The 19,347-nt window shown below is 50.4% G+C and overlaps 1 protein-coding gene across 4 annotated transcripts; it reads right to left on the bottom strand.

Moving 5' to 3' along the window:
* Positions 1–545: 545 nt before the first annotated feature.
* On the bottom strand, positions 546–18,680 carry HMGCL (3-hydroxy-3-methylglutaryl-CoA lyase). Of its 4 annotated transcripts, none has more exons than XM_086328315.1 (10): positions 18,597–18,680; positions 14,512–14,595; positions 12,578–12,667; positions 12,339–12,446; positions 11,576–11,671; positions 9,458–9,606; positions 6,881–6,944; positions 3,614–3,802; positions 2,213–2,338; positions 546–1,220 (listed from the first exon to the last, which is right to left on the bottom strand). In XM_086328315.1, exons 4-10 carry the CDS (start codon positions 12,405–12,407, stop codon positions 1,119–1,121), a joined length of 795 nt encoding a protein of 264 aa, XP_086184441.1. In that variant the 5' UTR covers positions 12,408–12,446; positions 12,578–12,667; positions 14,512–14,595; positions 18,597–18,680; the 3' UTR covers positions 546–1,118. The 4 variants fall into 4 exon arrangements, with proteins under 4 accessions (XP_086184441.1, XP_086184451.1, XP_086184435.1 ...); XM_086328325.1 differs by having other exon boundaries at positions 14,477–14,595; XM_086328309.1 differs by lacking the exon at positions 12,578–12,667.
* Between the last annotated feature and the right edge of the window lie 667 nt (positions 18,681–19,347).

Raw genomic sequence — 19,347 nt, forward strand, 5'->3', positions numbered from 1 at the left:
TTGGAGAAGGAAATGGCAACCCACTCCAGTGTTCTTGCCTGGAGAATCCCAGGGGCGGGGGAGCCTGGTGGGCTGCCATCTCTGAGGTTGCACAGAGTCGGACACGACTGAAGTGACTTAGCAGCAGCAGCAGCAGTAGAGCCACTAACATACACACATACTGAATGAGGAAACCGGAGCAGAGGAAGAAAGGCACATGGGCGTCCCACAGCCTGGAGTGCCCTGGGCCTGCTGGAGTCCACCAGGGATGCTGACTGGTCCCCTGGTCCCCAGGGCGCCTAGAGCTCCGCCTGCCCTGGCCCAGAGGACCTTGTGCCACAAACAGTCCTGGTCACAGAGCCAACAGCCTCAAAAACAACCTCTCCAGGGTTCCCTGGTCAGTGCTGAGTAAGTCATTACCACCGATTTCCCCAATTCTGAGGAGGAGGAGAGAGAAAACTCAGAGGTTAATAAACTGAAGCCTCCGTTTTCCTCTCAGAGGAAATGTAAAGATGCTTTCCGCTCCGTCTCATGTATACACACACCTGCACAAGAGAACACTGGAATGGTTGTCATTAAACCTTTAATTATGTCATCTGTTTTCAACAATCATGTTCAAAGTGGAGGTTTTGCAGAGGTGCTGGAGTTGGCAGGTGGCCACCACAGCTGCTCAGCCCTCACCCCTTCACCAAGTGCCCTCTGCCAGCTGAGGGAAAAATTCCTCCAGGCCCCTTTGCCCTACAAAGTCAGAGCGATGGCCCTCAAGAATATGACAGCAGCAAGTTGTGGAGAGTGGCCAGCTGGCAGGTTTCACCCAGAGATGAGACTTGAGGATCAACCCAGGCCAGAGAATTGGGTTCCCAAGAGCCCTCAGGCTTTCAACTCCTGGGCCTTTGGGTCCAGGTGGAAGGAGACCTCCAGCTACCCAAACCTCTCACTCATACTCAGGTCAGGCAGGGAGGGCCTGCAGCCAGGCAACTCCTGTCCACCTCCTTCCTTCCAGGAGAGACCCACGTGCAGAGCTGACAGTGAAGTGCCTGCTCCGGTTAACTGCATTCCCATTTCCACGTGCCCATCCATAATTCATCCACAGCTGTCCCTATTCCCACACGGTCCCCAGGGCTCAGGGACCCAGTGGCTCACAGTTTACAGGTAGCCTGAGCCACTTTGGAGTTGGTTCTTCTGTTCAGGGCTTGACAGATGAAGGCCCCAGCTTCCAGGAGCTTCTGGAGGTTCACACCCTTTGAGAAACAAGTCAGAGGATGCAGTTAAGTCACAACCTGCCCTCAACACCCAGGGAAACATCCGACTGGACAGAAAACCGTGCTGCTGAGAAAGTGAAGGTGAAGACAATCATGCTCTTGTTCCCCTAAAACAACTGCCGGCTGTCTGTGAGGTGGTGTCCTCCTGGCACATGGGGTTCCCCTCTGACTGCCCTCAGTGTGTGACATGGTTTGAGGTGCCGCACCCCAGAAGGGAGCCAGTAGTCCTGTTCGGTACTCCAGGGTCTAGCACAGGCTGGGCCCACAGTGGTGAAACGCTGCGTATGAAGTCAGGGTAACGAAGGCAGAGCAGCAGGGGTAGAAACACCAGCTAAAAAGGCCACACTGAAGCCTCTTTATATTGACAACAAGCTCCTATTTACTGCTGTGTACTATTTGCTTAGCTCTGGGCTACATTTTCTTTCTTATCCTATGAGATAAGTGCTGTTATTTATTCCCATTTCTTAGGCCCAAAGTGCTGAAGTCATCTGTCAGGTCACACAGCCTGAGTGGCAGGACTAGGTTTTAAACCCAGTCTGTCTGATCTCAAAGCACAGATGCTATAGTGTTTCCAGCCCACGCTGTGGGCCCTCACTGACTCTGGCAGAGCCCAGGGAGCGGGAGGGGAGGGCGTGCAATTCTATTGCCCTCATTTTTTCCAGAGGAGAAAACAAAGGTCCAGAGAGAACCGACTCATTTCAGGCCATGGCCTTGCCCCTTCCAGGGCTCTTGGTGCCGCCTCAGATGGAACTCTCAAACCCGCGCCAAGGGCCTGGCCTTCTCATAGCCCCCATCGACCACGCTCTGTTATCTCAAATCATAGGACAGAAAAGCCTTAGTCCCGTGGCGCCCTTCTCCTCCTAACTGCACCAACGCCACCACAAAAACCCAGAACAAACCCAGCAGCTCCGGCTTCAGGCAGAGCTCCGGTCAGCTCGGGGCCGTCACCACCAGGGCGCAGGCGGGCTTACCGTGTGAATGCCCAGGCCGGCCAGCATGTAGACCAGGTCCTCGGTGGCCAAGTTTCCCGACGCCCCCTGTGCATAGGGACAGCCTCCCAGTCCTGCCACGGAAGAGTCCATGACACTCACTCCCATCTGAAAACAAGGATGGTGGAATATGGCTGTCACTGTGGGGGGTCTGAGCCTACCAACTCCCTCTCAGTGGCTGCCTGAAATTCCACTCAAATTATTCATTCCTTCAGTTTATGAAAATCCCACTGAAAGAAACTGTTCCTCTTTTTGGTTCCTAAAACAGTGTGAGTCTTTTTTACTACAGTTTCCTCTGCCAGGAATCTTTCCTCCTTCCTTTCATGGTTGGCTCCTCAACTTCTCCTTCTCAGCCTAAAAGCCACCTCCTCAGAGACGCCCTTCCTGATGGCTCACCTAAAGTAACTCCTCCCAACTGCTGAGGTTTCAGACCCCCTTTGTTTTCCTGTACTCGTTTACCACCCCCTCTCCTGCACGCCACGTCAGGCCTCTGACCCCAAGGTCGCTTCTCTGGATTGATCCCACTTCTCTCGATCAGTTGCTCCCACTTTCCGAGATGACTGTTTCATTTTCTCTCTCCTTAAGCCTCAACTCTGAGAAAATAAGACCCAGAAAGTCATAGAATCATTTGGATTAAAGACATGAGCCTCAAGGAGGTAACGTGAGAGATAAAAATGGGTAAAAAAAGACGGCGCAGGGTTGCTCTACTAACCTAAACACTACACTAGACTTCCTGCAGCAAGGCAGCCTGTGGTCAGACACGCAGAACTTTCTAAGGGACTCTTGGGCCATTGGACCCTTGTTCTGGGCCAACCCACAAGAAGCTAACCTCAAGAGAAACTCAGTCTGAGGTCTTGGTCCAGTCTTTGGGCAAAGAGCATCAAAGGATCCCCCCCACCCCTCACTGGTGCACGCATGCACACTCACAGCCCTGCATGCCGTGGTGGGGCCAGCGCACCCCAGTCCTCCTGAGCCCGCCTTAGTCTTGTTTACAATGCAGTGCTGCCTGGTCACCTTTCCGCTTCCCTTTTTCAACTGCTCAGCTTCATGTCCTTCAAGCCTCGATGAGGCCTTCTCTGGCGAATCCTCTCTGCCCTCCCCCACCCCCAGCTGGGATGGGGACCATCCTCAGTCCCCATGACATTGTCACAGTGCGTTAGGATTGTCACCTAACTCTCCACTGTCTTTCCTGACAGACAGATGCAGGCACTTTCAGGGCAGGGTGGCATGTCTGTGTCCACCGTGGCCAGCCTGGGGCCTGGCACACAGGTGTGGGCACACAGTGAAGGCTTGCTCAAAGAATAAACGAAACACAGCTGTCCTGCTGCCCTGCCCTGTGGGAGAATGGACGTGTGCCTCTATCCGAGGACATGCCCTGATTACCTGCAGGGCCGTCAAGGTGTTGGCCAGGGCCTGGCCGTAGGTGTCATGGCAGTGGACGGCCAGGGCTGTCACTGGCACCTCCTGCAGGACAGCAGACAGCATGTCCTTCATGGCCCCAGGGGTGCCCACGCCGATGGTGTCCCCCAGGGAGATTTCGTAGCAGCCCATGGAGTACAGCTTCTTGGTGACCTGGGGAGACAAGCAGGCTCTTGGAGGACCCGGATTCCTCAAGCCGGGGTCCTTGGCCTCCGCAGAACACCTCCATGTCCGAGGCACCAAGCTCCTCTTGGACCAGAGACTCCTTACAACTAACTCTGTGAGTGGGACTGATTCCTCACTCTGCTCACTGGGAGACAGACGTGAGGAGCAGCGCTGGCCATCGGTGCAGGCCCCGGGCTCTAACCCCTGCGGCTTTCCTCCGAGGGTCTCAGACTCCAGCTGATCCTTCCCTTACCACCTTCACCCACGGTGTCAGACCTGGGGCGGGAATCAGGAGAACCGATTCCCTTCACGTGGCTCTATCCTTGGTAAGCAGATGTGTGAAGTCAGGGGTCTGAAGTGCTAGTTCTCTATTTTTAAGAGAAGGACCTGGCTATGAAAAATTCAGAAGCCCGTCCATAAACTGCTAAGATCACGGCAGAACCAGAGCGGGATCTGCTCCATGAGATGCTGCCCTCCACTGCTCTGGGGAGAAGGGGGAGGAAGGATGTGGCAGGGCCAAGGACGGAAACGATACTCGATACTCAACAGTGGTCTGTGGGATGAAGGAAACGGTGGGCCCCTCCTCCACTGCCCACGCAGGCAGGGTGACAAGGAGCCCGTGGCAGCCGGTGGGCGGGAGAGGATGCAGCAAAGGCGGTGGGTGGGGGAGTGACATGATGCTGAAGTAAGGCCCCAGTCCTGCTGCTCACTGGCTGGGGAACCTTGGCAGCGGACCTCACTTTCCTGAGCTTCAATCTCTGCTCCTGAAAAACGAGGACGAGCTTTTGGGGAGGACTGGGGGAATAGGAGGCTAAGGTCTGGACTGCAGCGGCCACTCTCAGGAAGCAGTGGCTCCTGTTAGCCACCGCTCGTTTCTGGCTGCTACCTGGTGTGCAGGAAGAGCAGGAGGGCGCTGGAGGCAGACAGACATGGGCTGAGACCTGCTTTCTCCACATGCAACCTGTATGCAAGTCAGTCAGTGTCAGTTTCCTTAACCGTAAATTGGAATAACAAGAACTCCAGAAGTGCAGGGTGATCTGTTTGTTTTGTTTTGGCCGCTCTGTGCCACATGCAGGATCTTAGTTCCCCAACCAGGGATTGAACCCTGGACCCATGGCATTGAGAGCATAGAGTTCTAACCAAGGAATTTCCTGCAGGGTGGCTTTGAGGACAAAATGACACAAGCTCTTGGGCTGCTCGAACTCATTTCCTGCCCTGTGTTCTTCTCAGTTCAATTGCTCAGTCGTGTCCTGACTCTTTGTGACACCATGGACTGCAAGATGCCAGGCTTCCCTGTCCATCACCAACTCCCAGAGCTTGCTCAAACTCATGTCCATCAAGTTGGTGATGCCATCCAACCATCTCATCCTCTGTCATCTTCTTCTCCTCACACCTTCAGTCTTTCCCAGCAGCAGGGTCTTTTCCATTGAGTCAGTTCTTCACATCAGGTGGCCAAAGTACTGGAGTTGCAGCTTCAACATCAGTCCTTCCAATGAATATTCAGGACCGATTTCCTTTAGGATGGACTAGTTGGATCTCCTTGCAGTCCAAGGGACTCTGAAGAGTCTTCTCCAACACCACAGTTCAAAAGCATCAATTTTTTGGCACTCAGCTTTCTTTATAGTTCAACTCTCACATCCATACATGACTACTGGAAAAACCATAGCTTTGACTAGATGGACTTTTATTGGCAAAGTAATGTCTCTGCTTCTTAATATGCCATCTAGGTTGGTCATAACTTTTCTTCCAAGGAGCAAGCATCTTTTAATTTCATGGCTGCAGTCACCATCTGCAGTGATTTTGGAGCCCCCAAAATAAAGTCTCTCACTGTTTCCATTGTTTCCCCATCTATTTGCCATGAAGTGATGGGACTGAATGCCATGATCTTAGTTTTCTGAATGTTGAGTTTTAAGCCAACTTTTTCACTCTCCTCTTCCACTTTCATCAAGAGGCTCTTTAGTTCATCTTAGCTTTCTGCCATAAGGGTGGTATCATCTGCATATCTGAGGTTATTAATATTTTTCCTGGAAATCTTGATTCCAGCTTGTGCTTCATCCAGCCCGGCATTTCGCATGAGGTACTCTGCATATAAGTTAAATAAGCAGGGTGTCAATATATAGCCTTGATGTACTCCTTTCCCAATTTGGAACCAGTCTGTTGTTCCATGTCCAGTTATAACTGTTGCTTCTTGACCTGCATACAGATTTCTCAGGAGGCAGGTCAGGTGGTCTGGAATTCCCATCTCTTGAAGAATTTCCCACAGTTTGTGGTGATCTACACAAAGCTTTGGCATAGTCAATAAAACAGAAGTAGATGTTTTTCTGGAACTCTCTTGTTTTTTCAATGATCCAACAGATGTTGGCAATTTGATCTCTGGTTCCTCTGCCTTTTCTAAAACCAGCTTGAACATCTGGAAGTTCACAGTTCGTGTACTGTTGAAGCCTGGCTTGGAGAATTTTGAGCATTACTTTGCTAGTGTGTGAGATGAGTGCAATTGTGCAGTAGTTTGAACATTCTTTGGCATTGCCTTTCTTTGGGATTGGAATGAAAATTGACCTTTTCCTGTCCTGTGGCCACTGCTGAGTTTTCCAAATTTGCTGACATACTGAGTGCAGCACTTTCACAGCATCATCTTTTAAGATTTGGAATAGCTCAACTGGAATTCCATCACCTCCACTAGCTTTGTTCGTAGCAGTGCTTTCTAAGGCCCACTTGACTTCGCATTCCAGGATGTCTCCCCACGCACAAGAAGGGAGCCCTCTGCAGAGAATCCTCACCTCAGTCATCACCTTTCACTGACCAGCCTGGGAACTGAGTCAGAGGCTTCTGCTCTGGGGTAGAGGGCAGGGGCTTCAGAGACTCCCTGCCAGGCTAGGAGTGGCCCCCCACTGGGGTGAGTGCAGGGCTGTGCTCTCACAGGGTCTTAAGGAAGGAGCTGAGTTAACAAATGAAATCAGTGACCCACCAGGAAAGGGTGGCGAGAGTAACCTGCACACTCAGGGACCGGCATGGAAGCCAAACCTCATGAACCCGCCCCTCCCCTGCCGGACACACACTCACACAGACCTCAGCGACTTTAGCCGGGGAGATCTTCCCTTCGTAGGGACATCCAAGCACACAGGAGACGTACCTGTGGGAAAACAGGAATGGTGTCAGTGCACCTGGGCTCTCTGGCTAACAGGGCTGGGGCAGGTTGGCTGTTTGACACATCGCCCTGGTCAGCCCCACCCAAACCTGAGGCCAGGCAGGAGGCTGAGGGCCCGGGGCAAAGGCTAATTCCATGCTGGTGAGCCAGACGATGGCAGTGCCGCTCAGCGCCAGGAGTGGGCAGTGCAGCGCCACGCAGGGAAGGGAAGAAGCCAACAGGCCTGTGGGTGAGGAGGCCAATGATGCCCAGGTCTCAGGAGAGGCAACCAGAGACCAGCCACAGAGGAGGAGGAGCTCTATGAGCAGCCAGCTGACTGCACGGGGTGAGGAGAGCAGAACGTGGGCCCGGGTGGGGCTCCCCTCAGGAAAGAACCAAGGAAGGGTACATGAAACTGAAGCGGGCACAAGAAAGCTGGGCTGGCCTGAGGCCCGAGGGGTCAGCGGCACCGGCGGGCTGCCAGGGGGCGCATACACTCATTTATTCGACTGAGGTTTACTGAGCTGCCCACAGTGCGCCAGGCACTGGAGAAGGGCAGTGAGCAAGGCCAAGCAGGTCCCCACCGCCACAGAGCTTAAGGTTTCAAGTTAGGGAGACAGATGATAAATCAGATCTAGTAGGGAAAGGAGGTGATCTCAGAAAGTGATGTGCTGTGAAGGAGAGACAAGGGAAGTGTGGCAGGAGCACCGGAGGCCAACCGCAGCTAGGATGGCCCAGGTAGATCTTGTGAGGATGTGACACTTGACTGAGGTGGCGGGGACAGCCACATTCCAGGCAGAGGACCAGTGCAGAGGCCCCAAGGTGGGAGAGCTGTTCAGTCGCTCAGTTATGTCTGACTCTTCGCGACCCCATGGACTGTAGCCTGCCAGGCTCCTCTGTCCTTGGGATTCTCCAGGCAAGAATACTGGAGTGGGTGGTCATTTCCTTCTCCAGGGGATCTTCCTGACCCAGAGATTGAACCTGCAGCTCCTGCACTGGCAGGCAGATTCTCCACCACTGAGCCACCAGGGAAGTCCGATGAAAGAGGAGGTGTGCTCAAAACATACAACAAAGGACAGAAAAACAGGTGTGGGGAGCAAGGGGCAAAGGGCTACAACAGGGGGCTGGAGAGGCGGCCACCATCCTGATCATGGGGGCTCGTTGAGCTGTGGTGAGGAGTCTGGATCTTGAGTTTAGATGCTTTCTGAGCCCACTCATCCCACTGAGGCAGAGGCTCCATTAAATCTTTTAGAGTCTAACAAATGATGCTGCATATTAAGAGGCAGAATAAATGTTTGCTGGATAAATAATTTCAGACTCAAACAACTCAGTGTATTTTGTCATCTTCATTCTCCTTACTCTCCAATCACTGCTGAGCATGGAAAAGCTAAAAGAAATCCTGAGGAAAGAGCACAGACTTGGGAGTCAGGCAGACCTGACACGTCCTTGCTTTCCCATCCATCCATCTGCCCATCGGTTTCTGAGCACCTACTATGTGCTAGGCCCAGAGACGGGAGACAGCACATGCCAGGGACCGACGGAGATGTGGGCTCTGCCTTCACAGAACACAGAGTCTAGTGGGAGGTGGGAGGCAGCGGAGAATGTAACAAGCGGTAAGTGCTATGTCAGAGGATGTCCAGGGGACTCTGGGAGCCCAGAGAAGGGGCACCAACTCCACCTGAGGGAAGAGAAGCAAGCTTCTTGGAGAAACTGGCACCAGGAGAGGACCTGAAGGTGAGCAGGAGTGAGCCCTGGCAAGTAGAATGTAGAAGGAAGGGTGGTCTGAGTCTACGGAAAGCACATGCAAAGGCCCAGGGGCAGGAGAGAACTGGCCCGTGTGACAGACGGAAAGAGGTTCCCACTGGCTGAATGCAGTGTGCAGAGGAGACGGGGCCAGAGGGGAGACGTGAGCTGCAGAGAGCGGCAGGGGCTGAGCTGCGCAGGGGCTGTAAACCCGCTGAAGTCTGCAGTTGACGAGCACTGGCAGACGTTCAACCAGGCGGCGATGTGATCGGATGCGTATTCTGGCTGCAGTCGGTTGTGACTTTACAGCAGACTCTTCATCCTTCTGGAGCCTCAGTTTCATCATCTGGAAGCGGGGAGAGTGCCCTCCGTGCTGGGTGCCTGAGAGGCTATCTTCAGATAATATGTGGACAACACCTGGCACTGCTGCCATTAAAGATGTGATGCTGGAGACACCTGAGAGGCCGAGGGGATTCCTCAGGGACGTGTGATGAGCTGGTGGTGGAGCCAGGGTTACGCTGACCTCCACAAGCCCTGTTTAGGACCCTGTCCTGCTAGATTCGTGGGGTGAAAGGATCCAAAAATCAGGTTTGGAGAAAGCACTTGCCAGGATTTCTTCTGACCCTGTTTTACTTGGGAAAAGACGTCTGGGTGTGGAGCTCTGGCTCCCTGCACCCAGGATAAGGAGCCTGTGAGGGAGGTCGCTAGAGTCAGAGGCTGGCCCTGTTCCAGAATGCTCTGAGGAAAGGAGGCAGCACCAGCGTAGCCAGACTCACCCCCGCACAGAGATACCGGCTGCCCGAGCTGCCTTCAAGATTTCATCAAACCGCTGCAAACTCTCATCTATGGAGCAGTTGATGTTCTTCTTGGTGAAGAGTTCAGAGGCGGCTCCAAAGATGGCCACTTCCTTGGCTCCGGCAGCAACCTGCCAACAGCCAGGTGAATTCCTTTCAGCGATTTTCTCTTGATGGAATACCCACCCAGAGTGAATTTTATGACATATGAGTACTACTATAAGTTGAACTGTGTCCCTCCTACCCCCAGTACTATCCTGGAAAAGGTCAATCCTCAACCCAATTCCCAAAAAGGGTAGTACTAAAAGAATGTGTTAACCACTGGACAATTGAACTCATCTCCCATGTGAGGAAGGTCATGCTTAAAGTCTTAAGATAGGCGGGAGAAACACCAATAACCTCAGATCTGCGGATGATACCACTCTAATGGCAGAAAGCGAAAAGGAACTAAAGAGCCTTTTGATGAGCATGAAGGAGAGTGAAAGAGCCGGCCTAAAACTAAATTAAAAAAAATAAGATCATGGCATCCAGCCCCATGACTGCATGGCAAATAGAAGGGGAAAAGGTGGAAGTAGTGACGGATTTCCTCTTCTTGGGCTCTAAAGTCACCGCAGATGGTGACTGCAGCCATTAAGTCAGAAGATGATTGCTTCTTGGCAGGAAAGCCATGACAGGCCTAGACAGTATGTTCAAAAGCAAAGACATTATTCTGCCAACAGAGGTCCATATAGTCAAGGCTATGGTCTTCCCAGTGGTCATGTACAGTTGTGAGAGCTGGACTGTAAGAAGGCAGAACGCCAAAGAATTGATGCCTTCAAACTGCAGTGCTGGAGGAGACTCCTGCAAGTCCCCTGGACAGCAAGGAGATCAAACTAGTCAATCTTAATATTCACTGGAAGGACTGATGTGGAAGCTGAAGCTCCAGGATTTTAGTCATTTGATGTGAACAGCAGACTCACTGGAAAAGTCCCTGATGCTGGGAAAGACTGAGGGCAGAAGAACAGGGTGTCAGAGGATGAGACAGCTGGATGGCATCACTGATGCAATGGACATGAACTTGGACAAACTTCAGGAGATGGTGAGGGACAGGGAGGCCTGATGTGCTGCAGTCCATGGGGTCACAAAGAGTTGGACACGACTGGGTGACTGAACAACAACAACAACCCCCAGAACCTCAGAATGTGACCCTGTTTGATAGCAGGATCACTGTAGATAGATGTATAGGGTTAAGATGAGGTCACACTGGTCTCCACGCCGAAATAAGAAGGCGCTCGTGTGAAGATAGAGGAAAGGCCGGCAAAGGTAGAGGTGGACCCTGAAGTGACGCGCCCACAGGCTGGGGAACGCTGAGGACTGCTAATCATCGCCGGAAACCGCCGAGAGGCGGGAACGACGCCCTCTCAGGGCCCTCCGGAGGAACCTGCTGCCACCCTGCGCGGACTTGCAGCCTGCTGACTGGGAGAGAGAACGTTTCTGTTCTCTTTCACCTTTCACCGAGTGTTTGGTATCGTGTAATGGCAGCCGTAGGAAATTAATACAGTGAATCATATCCCCAAACAAAGAAGCCTTGGCCTTCCCCCAAGGACCCACAGTGCTGCTGCCGGCACCACCCCGGAAGTCCCTTGTGGCCTAAATTCAGAATCAACATCTCCAAAGAAATTCTCATCTGAAATGATAAAAAAGTTAGATACTAGCAACTACCTCTAAATTTGTGGACAGCTTGCTTACCTCTCAAGAGGAGATGGGCGACAGGAACAGGAGTGAACATTTATTAAGTACTCACCTTCTACCAGGCTCTTACTAAGCAATTTATGTGCATCCTGTCCTCTGAAATCCTCACAATGGTAGGTACTACCATTAACCTTATTTCATGGGCAGAACCTGAGGCTCAAAGAGGTTTAACAGCTTGTCAAATCAGAGAGCTGAGAGTGGCGGGGCCAGGACCCCCTCCTCGGGTCTGTCTGACGATGCCCACCACCGCTGGAGACAAGTCGTTCGGACAGAATCCTGGGACAGAGACTGAGGCTCAGGGACAAGACAGGGGCCCATGCCATCCATCTCTTTTCAGGGGCACTCCCCAACCAAAAATGAGTCTCTTACCGCTGCCTGGAAGCCTTTGAAGTTTGGGGTCAGGACTGGGTAGTTGACGCCAGGAAATTTCTGGATGCCTTTCAAGACTTCAGCATGGTCAGCCATCTGGGAGCCAAAGGAGACATTGCCAATTCACCACCAAGGCGGCAGAGAGCTCAGGTAGAGAAAGCATTTTTAGCACAAAATCTCTGTTCTCCAGGACCTTTGGAGAAAAGAGGCCTTTTGCAGAGCTGAGTCTCCCCAAGGCTTTCACTACTTGTTTGACGGCTGATGAGCCAGAAGGCTCCCTAGCATGGGTGAGAACCCCAGTTTCTCCATGTGGCTAACACTGTCGACTCTACATGAGCCGCACCAGCAGCAATGATACTTCTAGCCACTGGTTGAGAACGTGCTCTGAGTCCGACCCTGGGCTCAGCTCCCTGTCACCTAACACTCAGCTGGACCAGGATCTTTCTTCCCATTTGGCTGTCTCTGTGATGCAGGAGCTGTCCAGCTTCCCCTTTCGACAAACACAGAAGCCACATCTCTAGACAGGCCTAGAGATTCTACGATTCTAGAGCCAGAGACATCACCTTGAACCTGGGGAGGGGAAGGCCTCACCAGGCAAGGCGGGGCACAGCCAAGACCGAGTCTTCCTCCCAAGTCACCCTCCTTTGCTGTACATGTTACTATGAAGCACTGAGAGCTCACAAAAGTGAGGACCTGGAAACCTACATCCTGACCTCCACTTACTTCCAATGCATCTGAGATGTGCCTGCAGGCCGGGGCTCACCTGTGGAACCCATTTGGGAGACACGAAGCTGGTGGCTTCTACCACAGGGAGTCCTGCTTCGGAAAGCATGTCTATTAGCTTGATTTTCACTGGAGTAGGTACAATATTCTGTAATGCAAAGAGAAAACACCAGAAAAAGACAGGCTGGCCAAGTGAGTCACGAAATGGTCTCAGAATGCAGTCAGTTCAAAGCTTTTTCTACAGCACCCGCTTCACTGTCTCCACTGTCAGACACTAACCTGAATTCACATGTAATCCTGCCAATAGGTGCAGTACAGGCTTGTCTTCCAGTTCCACAGAGAGCATTTTGCAGTGAAAGCAGTTTCTCACTTGAAAAGGAGTTAATACTTACAATGGAAACAGTATTTGCCCGTCATACGGGCTTTTAAACTAAAGCTCTGTTACTTTATGACCCCATCAAAAACAGATTGAGACCAGTGAGCCATGGCCTGAAAGGGCGGAGATGACTAACCCTCTGGATCCTATGAGACATGGCCTCCAACAGGCCACACCTTCCTCCTTCCGTCTCAGGTGGCACAGGATCTCATCCTCACATGCTCCACTACTTCTTTCTCCCCCCGCCACACCCTGTCTGGCTGCTCACCAGCCTCTGTGGATTCCTATTTCCAAATCTACTATCATCCCATGTCTATTACGCCATGATCTTCCTCTACCAATTTATCCCACACAGGAATCCTTCTAAAACACAGTCTCTATTATCTCACCCTCCTGCTCAAAAGCTTCCCCTGGCTGCCTAGTCCTTACAAAATTGGGTCCAAAATCCTAAAACTCCAAAATCCTTCTCACCAGCCTCTTCCACCCCCAATTTCTCTCCCTCTGTTTTAATTTAATCCATTGAAGGGCTCACCCTGCTCCAAGGAATGTGCTAGGAGCTACAGATACAGTGGTGAGCAGAACAGACACAATCCTGCCCTCAGAGACCTTACAACTGTCTTTTACAACCAACATTCATTATTAAAGGTAGACTAAGCATGCTCCAGTACTCTTGCCAGGAAAATCCCACGGACAGAGGAGCCTGGTGGGCTGCAGTCCATGGGGTCGCTAAGAGTCGGACATGACTGAGTGTCTTCACGTTCACTTTTCAGTTTCATGCATTGGAGAAGGAAATGGCAACCCACTCCAGTGTTCTTGCCTGGAGAATCCCAGGGACGGGGGAGCCTGGTGGGCTGCCGTCTATGGGGTTGCACAGAGTCGGACACAACTGAAGCGACTTAGCAGCAGCAGCAAGCATGTTTTAAGATTTCAAGGTTTTTTTTTTAATTTAAAAAATAATTAACACATGATTATTTCAGAAAAACACACCCCAAACAAAAGAAAACCACCCTAACACCTGCCAGAGATAACACTCTTAATACCCTGGTAGGTAACTTTTTAGATCTGTGCAGTCCAGTACATTACACATGAGCCATATGTGGTTATTTAAATTTAAACTAACTGAAACTACATTTTAAAAATTCAATTCCCCAGCCATACAAGCCACAATTCAAGTGCTTAACAGCCACATGTATCTAGTGGCTACTGTATGGGATAGCTCAAATCTACAACATTTCCATCTTCATAGAAAGTTCTATCACACAGCACTGTTCTAAGATCCTTTTCTCGGAAGATGCTTCCACACATATACAAACTTTTTTGTTTATATATAAGATTAAATGTATATTAATATATAAATACGTATGTAATTATATATACAGTATTGTATAATCTGCTTACATCACTTAATATACTCCTATATCATTAACAGCTTCACAGTATTACATTTTATGAAGTCATTAATGTATTTGATCTACTTTTCCTCATACTGAACATGTTGGTTATTTGCAACTGTCCTGCTCTTACACCAGGGTTGTAAGGGACATTCCCAAGCTAAATCTTGGCATGTGACCTTCATAACTTCCTCTGGCCGAATCCCCTGACGTGTCGCTGCTGGATGAGGCACGCCCTCACCTTTCCCCCACACTCCTGCAGCTCTCACCATCCACCCCGCCCCACAGGCCCTTGAGAGGGACCCAGGATCACAACACTTGGGGCTGAACTGTCACAGGTGCCTGCCTGGCCTCCCAGACGGGCCCAAAGTCAGGCACAGCTCGGCACCCGTGACATGGAGCGCTCAGTACCTGTGAAATATCTTTTGGTTGATTTCCACGTTTACCTTTTCATTTTGTAGTCCGTCTCGAGGACCAACTTCCACAATTTTCACTTGCTTTGGGAACGTACCCACAGATGAGGTGCTGACCTGTGGTTTAAAAGAGGGAACAAAAAGTAACAGGAAGAGAGTGTCACAGTTCTCCATGGGGACAAATCAGAAAGAATGTATCCATCCTCAATACTGAGACTAGAAGCAGTATTTCTCACCCTTTAATCCATATTTGCTCTGTTTTAGAATCAAGAACAAAAAGAACATTTCACTTAAGAACAGAGTAAGAGATTCATGCTTGCAGTATGGACCACTTGCAACTCCCCTAAAATCCAGACTCATTTCCAACCACCTGGCAACTGGGCATTTAGACTGTTCTTTAAACAAACCTATTTGTACTTCTCAAACTTAGAAGTCCCCAAACAGAACTGATTTCTCCTAAAGCCTAGTTTGACTTGAACCTTCCCAGGTGGTACTGAACCCTTCCCGTGGTTAAGAACCCTGCCAATCAATGCAGGAGACCTAAAAGACGTGGTTCGATCCCTGGGTCAGGAAAATCTGCTGGAGAAGGAAACGGCAGCCCACTCCAGTATTCTTGCCTGGAGAATCCCGTGGACAGAGGAGCCTGGTGAGCTACAGTCCACAGGGTCGCACGGAGTCGGCCACGACTGAAGTGACTTAGCACACACACCCGGGGCACAGCTGCCCCAGAGGAGGACAACTGCCAAGTGTGGAGAGGAGTCGTCTTGGACTATGTGGGGTGGCAGGGATGGAAGAGGCTCTGCTCTGTTATGATCACAGGGTGGGTGGTGACAAGGGGAGTGAGTCTGAGAGGAGGTGAAACCTTCAGCATTTGAAGATATTAAAACAACGGCCTGGAGTCGCCTCTGTATAAAGTCTGCCCTATATATAGTCTTCTATAGAAAATCTTCCCCTCCTCACCACCAAGTAATACAAGGTTTTTTTCTTCCTTTCCTCTATTGTTCTTAGTACTACTTATTACTGTTGAAATTAATTTCATTTCACCAGATTTAATCTGGATGAACACACTGCAGGAGGGCAAGGGGCAGGGGTACCTGCAATCTACTTAGTGGTGGAGGCTTAGTTGCTAAGTTGTGCCCAAACTCTTGCGACCCCACGGACTGTAGCCCACCTGGCTTCTCAGTCCATGGGATTCTTCAGGCAAGAGTACTGGAGTCGGTTGCCATTTCCTTCTCTAGAGGATCTTCCTGACCCAGGAATTGAACCCAGGTCTCCTGCATTGCAGGCAGATTCTTTACTGACTGAGCTATGAGGGAAGACCCTAGCAATCTGCTAAGGATCCCCATTCCCAAAACCCTTAAGGAAGGAAATATTCCTGGCTATCAAACAGCCGGAACTTAACTTGCCCAAACTGGCCTTGGTTTTACCCAACAAAGCTTCCTAGAGGCTAAGGTGATGAGCCACTGAATTTCATGAAGTCAACAGGCTAGGTTGGAAGGTCCCTGCAAACTGAATCTCCCTCCAGTTGGGATGTTCAGCTTCTGCTGGTACATTACCCTAAAAGGATCCCACTGGAATGTAAGCTCCAAGAGGCAGGAACTCTGTTTTATTAATTGTTATATTTCTCTGAGGCCCTGAGACCTAACAGGGACTCAATAAATAACTGGTAAATGTTGTTGAAAGAATTGTTTCAAGTTCCTTTTATGAGAACAGAATCAACTTGATTCTATAACACACTTCTTCATAACAACTCTTCATATACTAACAAAACAATTCACATTTATGAAGCATCTACTATTTTTTAGGCACATAAAAGAGCCTTTTACATATTAACCCATACGATCCTCTCAACACCTTATTAGGTAGGAACTGTTAAAGTCCCCATTTTACTATGAGAGATATGAAGTTCAAGAAGATTAAGTAATTTTCCCAAGGTCACATGGTTAGCTAGTTACTGAGCCCATATCTGAACCCAGCAGTGTGGATCTAGAATGCACGCTCTTAACCCCTAGGCCACATTATCTCTGCCACCCTCTGGTCCCCCCCGTTTTCTCTTGCCTGGGTTAAGTGCTATTGCTCAGCTGTGTCTGACTCTTTGTGACCCCATGGACTGTAGCTCACCAGGCTCCTCTGTCCATGGAGTTCTCCAGGCAAGAACAGCGGAGTGGGTTGCTCTTCAGGGGATCTTCCCAACCCAGGGACCAAACCCAGGTCTCCCGCATTGCAGGCACATCCTGTACAGTTTGAGCTACTCTGGGTTGCCTGGGTTAAACACCTAGTTAATTCCCTTTGTACAGTTCTGCATAGAAATAATCCCCTCTAACCACACAAATCCTGAGCCACAGCCTCCTGAGCTATGGTACCTATGTCAACAGCTAACACTGGCTAAAGGCCAGCGCCGCAGCCATCAGCACTTCCTTTAGTCCTTATATGATGCTATGATGCTGCTGCTGCTGCTAAGTCGCTTCAATACGATGAGGGACTATCATGTATTACTCTCCCAACTCCACAGGGGAAGAAATGACCTCAGAAGGACCCCAAATCACACAGCTAGAAGTGAGGAAGTTTGCACTTAACTGTCTGGTTCTCATATCAAATCTATGCTAGTAACCCCATGGAATGCCTACCACTACCATCTCATTGCAATAGGAGTTTTTTCAAACACTGACATTCACCATCTCATTTAATTTTCTTAACTTTTCAAGTTGGACTTCACGGATTTATTTGCAATGAGCAACTGGTGGGGGAGGGTGGTCTAGTAGACACTGAAGTGGCTTTTTAAGAGCCCCCTACCCACTTCCCCACTGCCAAGACAATGTAATTTTTACCACTACACAGTTTTACGGAGAAGGCAATGGCACCCCACTCCAGTACTCTTGCCTGGAAAATCCCATGGACGGAGGAGCCTGGTGGGCTGCAGTCCATGGGGTCGCTGAGGGTCGGGCATGACTGAGTGACTTCACTTTTACTTTTCACTTTCATGCATTGGAGAAGGAAATGGCAACCCACTCCAGTGTTCTTGCCTGGAGAATCCCAGGGACGGGGGAGCCTGGTGGGCTGCCGTCTATGGGGTCACACAGAGTCGGACACGACTGAAGTGACTTAGCAGTAGCAGCAGCACACAGTTTTAACTCCTTCTAAACTCTAAAGCAACAACTGACCTATCACTTACTAAGAGCTAGAAAAATGTCAAATGCTTTAGTTCCATTTTCCTGAACCTCCAAACCAACCCTGAGGATTTTCTTTTTTTCCATGTTAAAGGTCAATATGACTGGAATTTAGAGATTTGTCACTCAACCTAAAAAGTAGCTTCAGAACCGCTGGGGCATCACAGCTTGAGCTTTAACCAACACAATGTATTCAACTCTTTACCCAGTTAGGTCTCCTACACTTTCTCTCCACTCACTGAGCATGGGAGAGAAGGCGGAACATCAGGATCGAACTAGCCCAAAGTACAACTCCAGGGGAATCACATCCAGCAACACGCGATCCAAGTCCTGCTCATCTAGCTGGGACCAAGTGTCCCCAAACGCAACAAGAACTAGAAATGGAGAACAACAGAGGGGGATGGCCTGGCTTTTCCCACTCGAACTGGCAGGGTATTCTTGAGTATTCATGACTTTCATTAAGGAGGAACTTCAAGAAGTCTGAAGCCCTATGATAGAAAGATGCCAGGGTCCGCAAGAAGAGCCCTAGCCAGGGAAGCAGGACGCCTAGGATGGCGTTCCAAGTCTCCACGACCCGGGAGAGTCGCTCCCCTTCTCTGAGGGTCAGTTTCCCATGCCTCTCAAGGCATCTGGGCGAGTCAGAGAGTGGTGTCCAAGACTTCAAAGACCTCCCAACTCTGGCCTAAAGAGCTGTCCGGCTTTGCCTCTCAGAGAAATGGTATCGATTTTTTTTTAATCATTTGGTTGCCCAGAACTGCCCGTGGGATCTCAGTTGCCCCACCAGGGATCAAACCCTTGCACCCCGCACTGGCAGCGCGGAGTCTTAACCCGCTGAACCACCAGGGAAGTCCTAGGCTCTGCCTCTACGGGAGCAGCCGCTAGGGGCCAAGTCCTAGACCCTGACCCTCACGGTGCCTTCAAGACCGGCCCTGGACGTGACGGGGCACTTACAGCCCGGAGGGTCGCCAAGCCCACCAGCCTCCGCGGGAGCACCTTCTTCACTGTCGCCATCTCCGCCCAGCTTCCAATGCGGCCGCTTCAGCGGAGTCCCACGTGACACTGACGGCTAGGTGGGCGTAGCCCCGCCCACGGGGCGGGGCCTCTGGAGCGCCGTAGTGACGCCATGCGGTGGCTCCGCCCCCAGCCTGTCGACGTTTCTATTCCTTCTCGGCAGTTTCCTTAGCCCTCATTTGTGAGCGCTTTTTGTGTGCAAAGGGCAAGTGAGGACTCTATAAAGATGAACAAAAATTCACCACAGTCTCTGACTTAATGAGTTTTTGTAATCTGGGAGATGTGGAAAGACAGATGTGAACAATCACACGCACCTTCTGCAATAATGAGACCAAGCATTACTATTTTGCCATGCGCTGTTCTGAGTTATTTGCATGTATTAACTCATTCATCACGGTCTTAAGGACTTAAATGCAGGCGGTCGACTCCGGAGAGAGAAGCGTCCTTTGATTACATACCTTGAAGAATAAGTAAACTCTACCCAGGTAAAGAGGATACAGGAAAAACTTTTCAGACAGAGCACAGTGTACGCAAAGGCCCCGAAGCAAAGAAATTGAATGCGTAAGAGCGGTGTTTTTCAAAATAATATCAATTTAGTCGGTACTTTTTAAAAGAAACAGAAAATATCAGAGTGCCTTGTATAAGCAGGAAAGCTAAGTAATGCTTTACAGAGCCTCTGTTTGTCATTACA

Source organism: Bos grunniens, chromosome 2 (assembly GCF_055505025.1).
Source record: "Bos grunniens cultivar Pamir isolate PY7600 chromosome 2, Bosgru_T2T1.0, whole genome shotgun sequence".
NCBI classification, from domain to species: domain Eukaryota; kingdom Metazoa; phylum Chordata; class Mammalia; order Artiodactyla; family Bovidae; genus Bos; species Bos grunniens.

Excerpts from the sequence above, each read along its gene's own strand:
- HMGCL (XM_086328309.1), bottom strand. The coding sequence starts at position 18,656 with ATGGCGACAGTGAAGAAGGTGCTCCCGCGGAGGCTGGTGGGCTTGGCG. Across the intron at positions 14,596-18,596 it reads GCTTGGCGACCCTCCGGGCT|GTCAGCACCTCATCTGTGGG; the intron begins GTAAGTGCCCCG and ends TTTAAACCACAG. Across the intron at positions 11,672-12,338 it reads CTCCCAAATGGGTTCCACAG|ATGGCTGACCATGCTGAAGT; the intron begins GTGAGCCCCGGC and ends TTTGGCTCCCAG.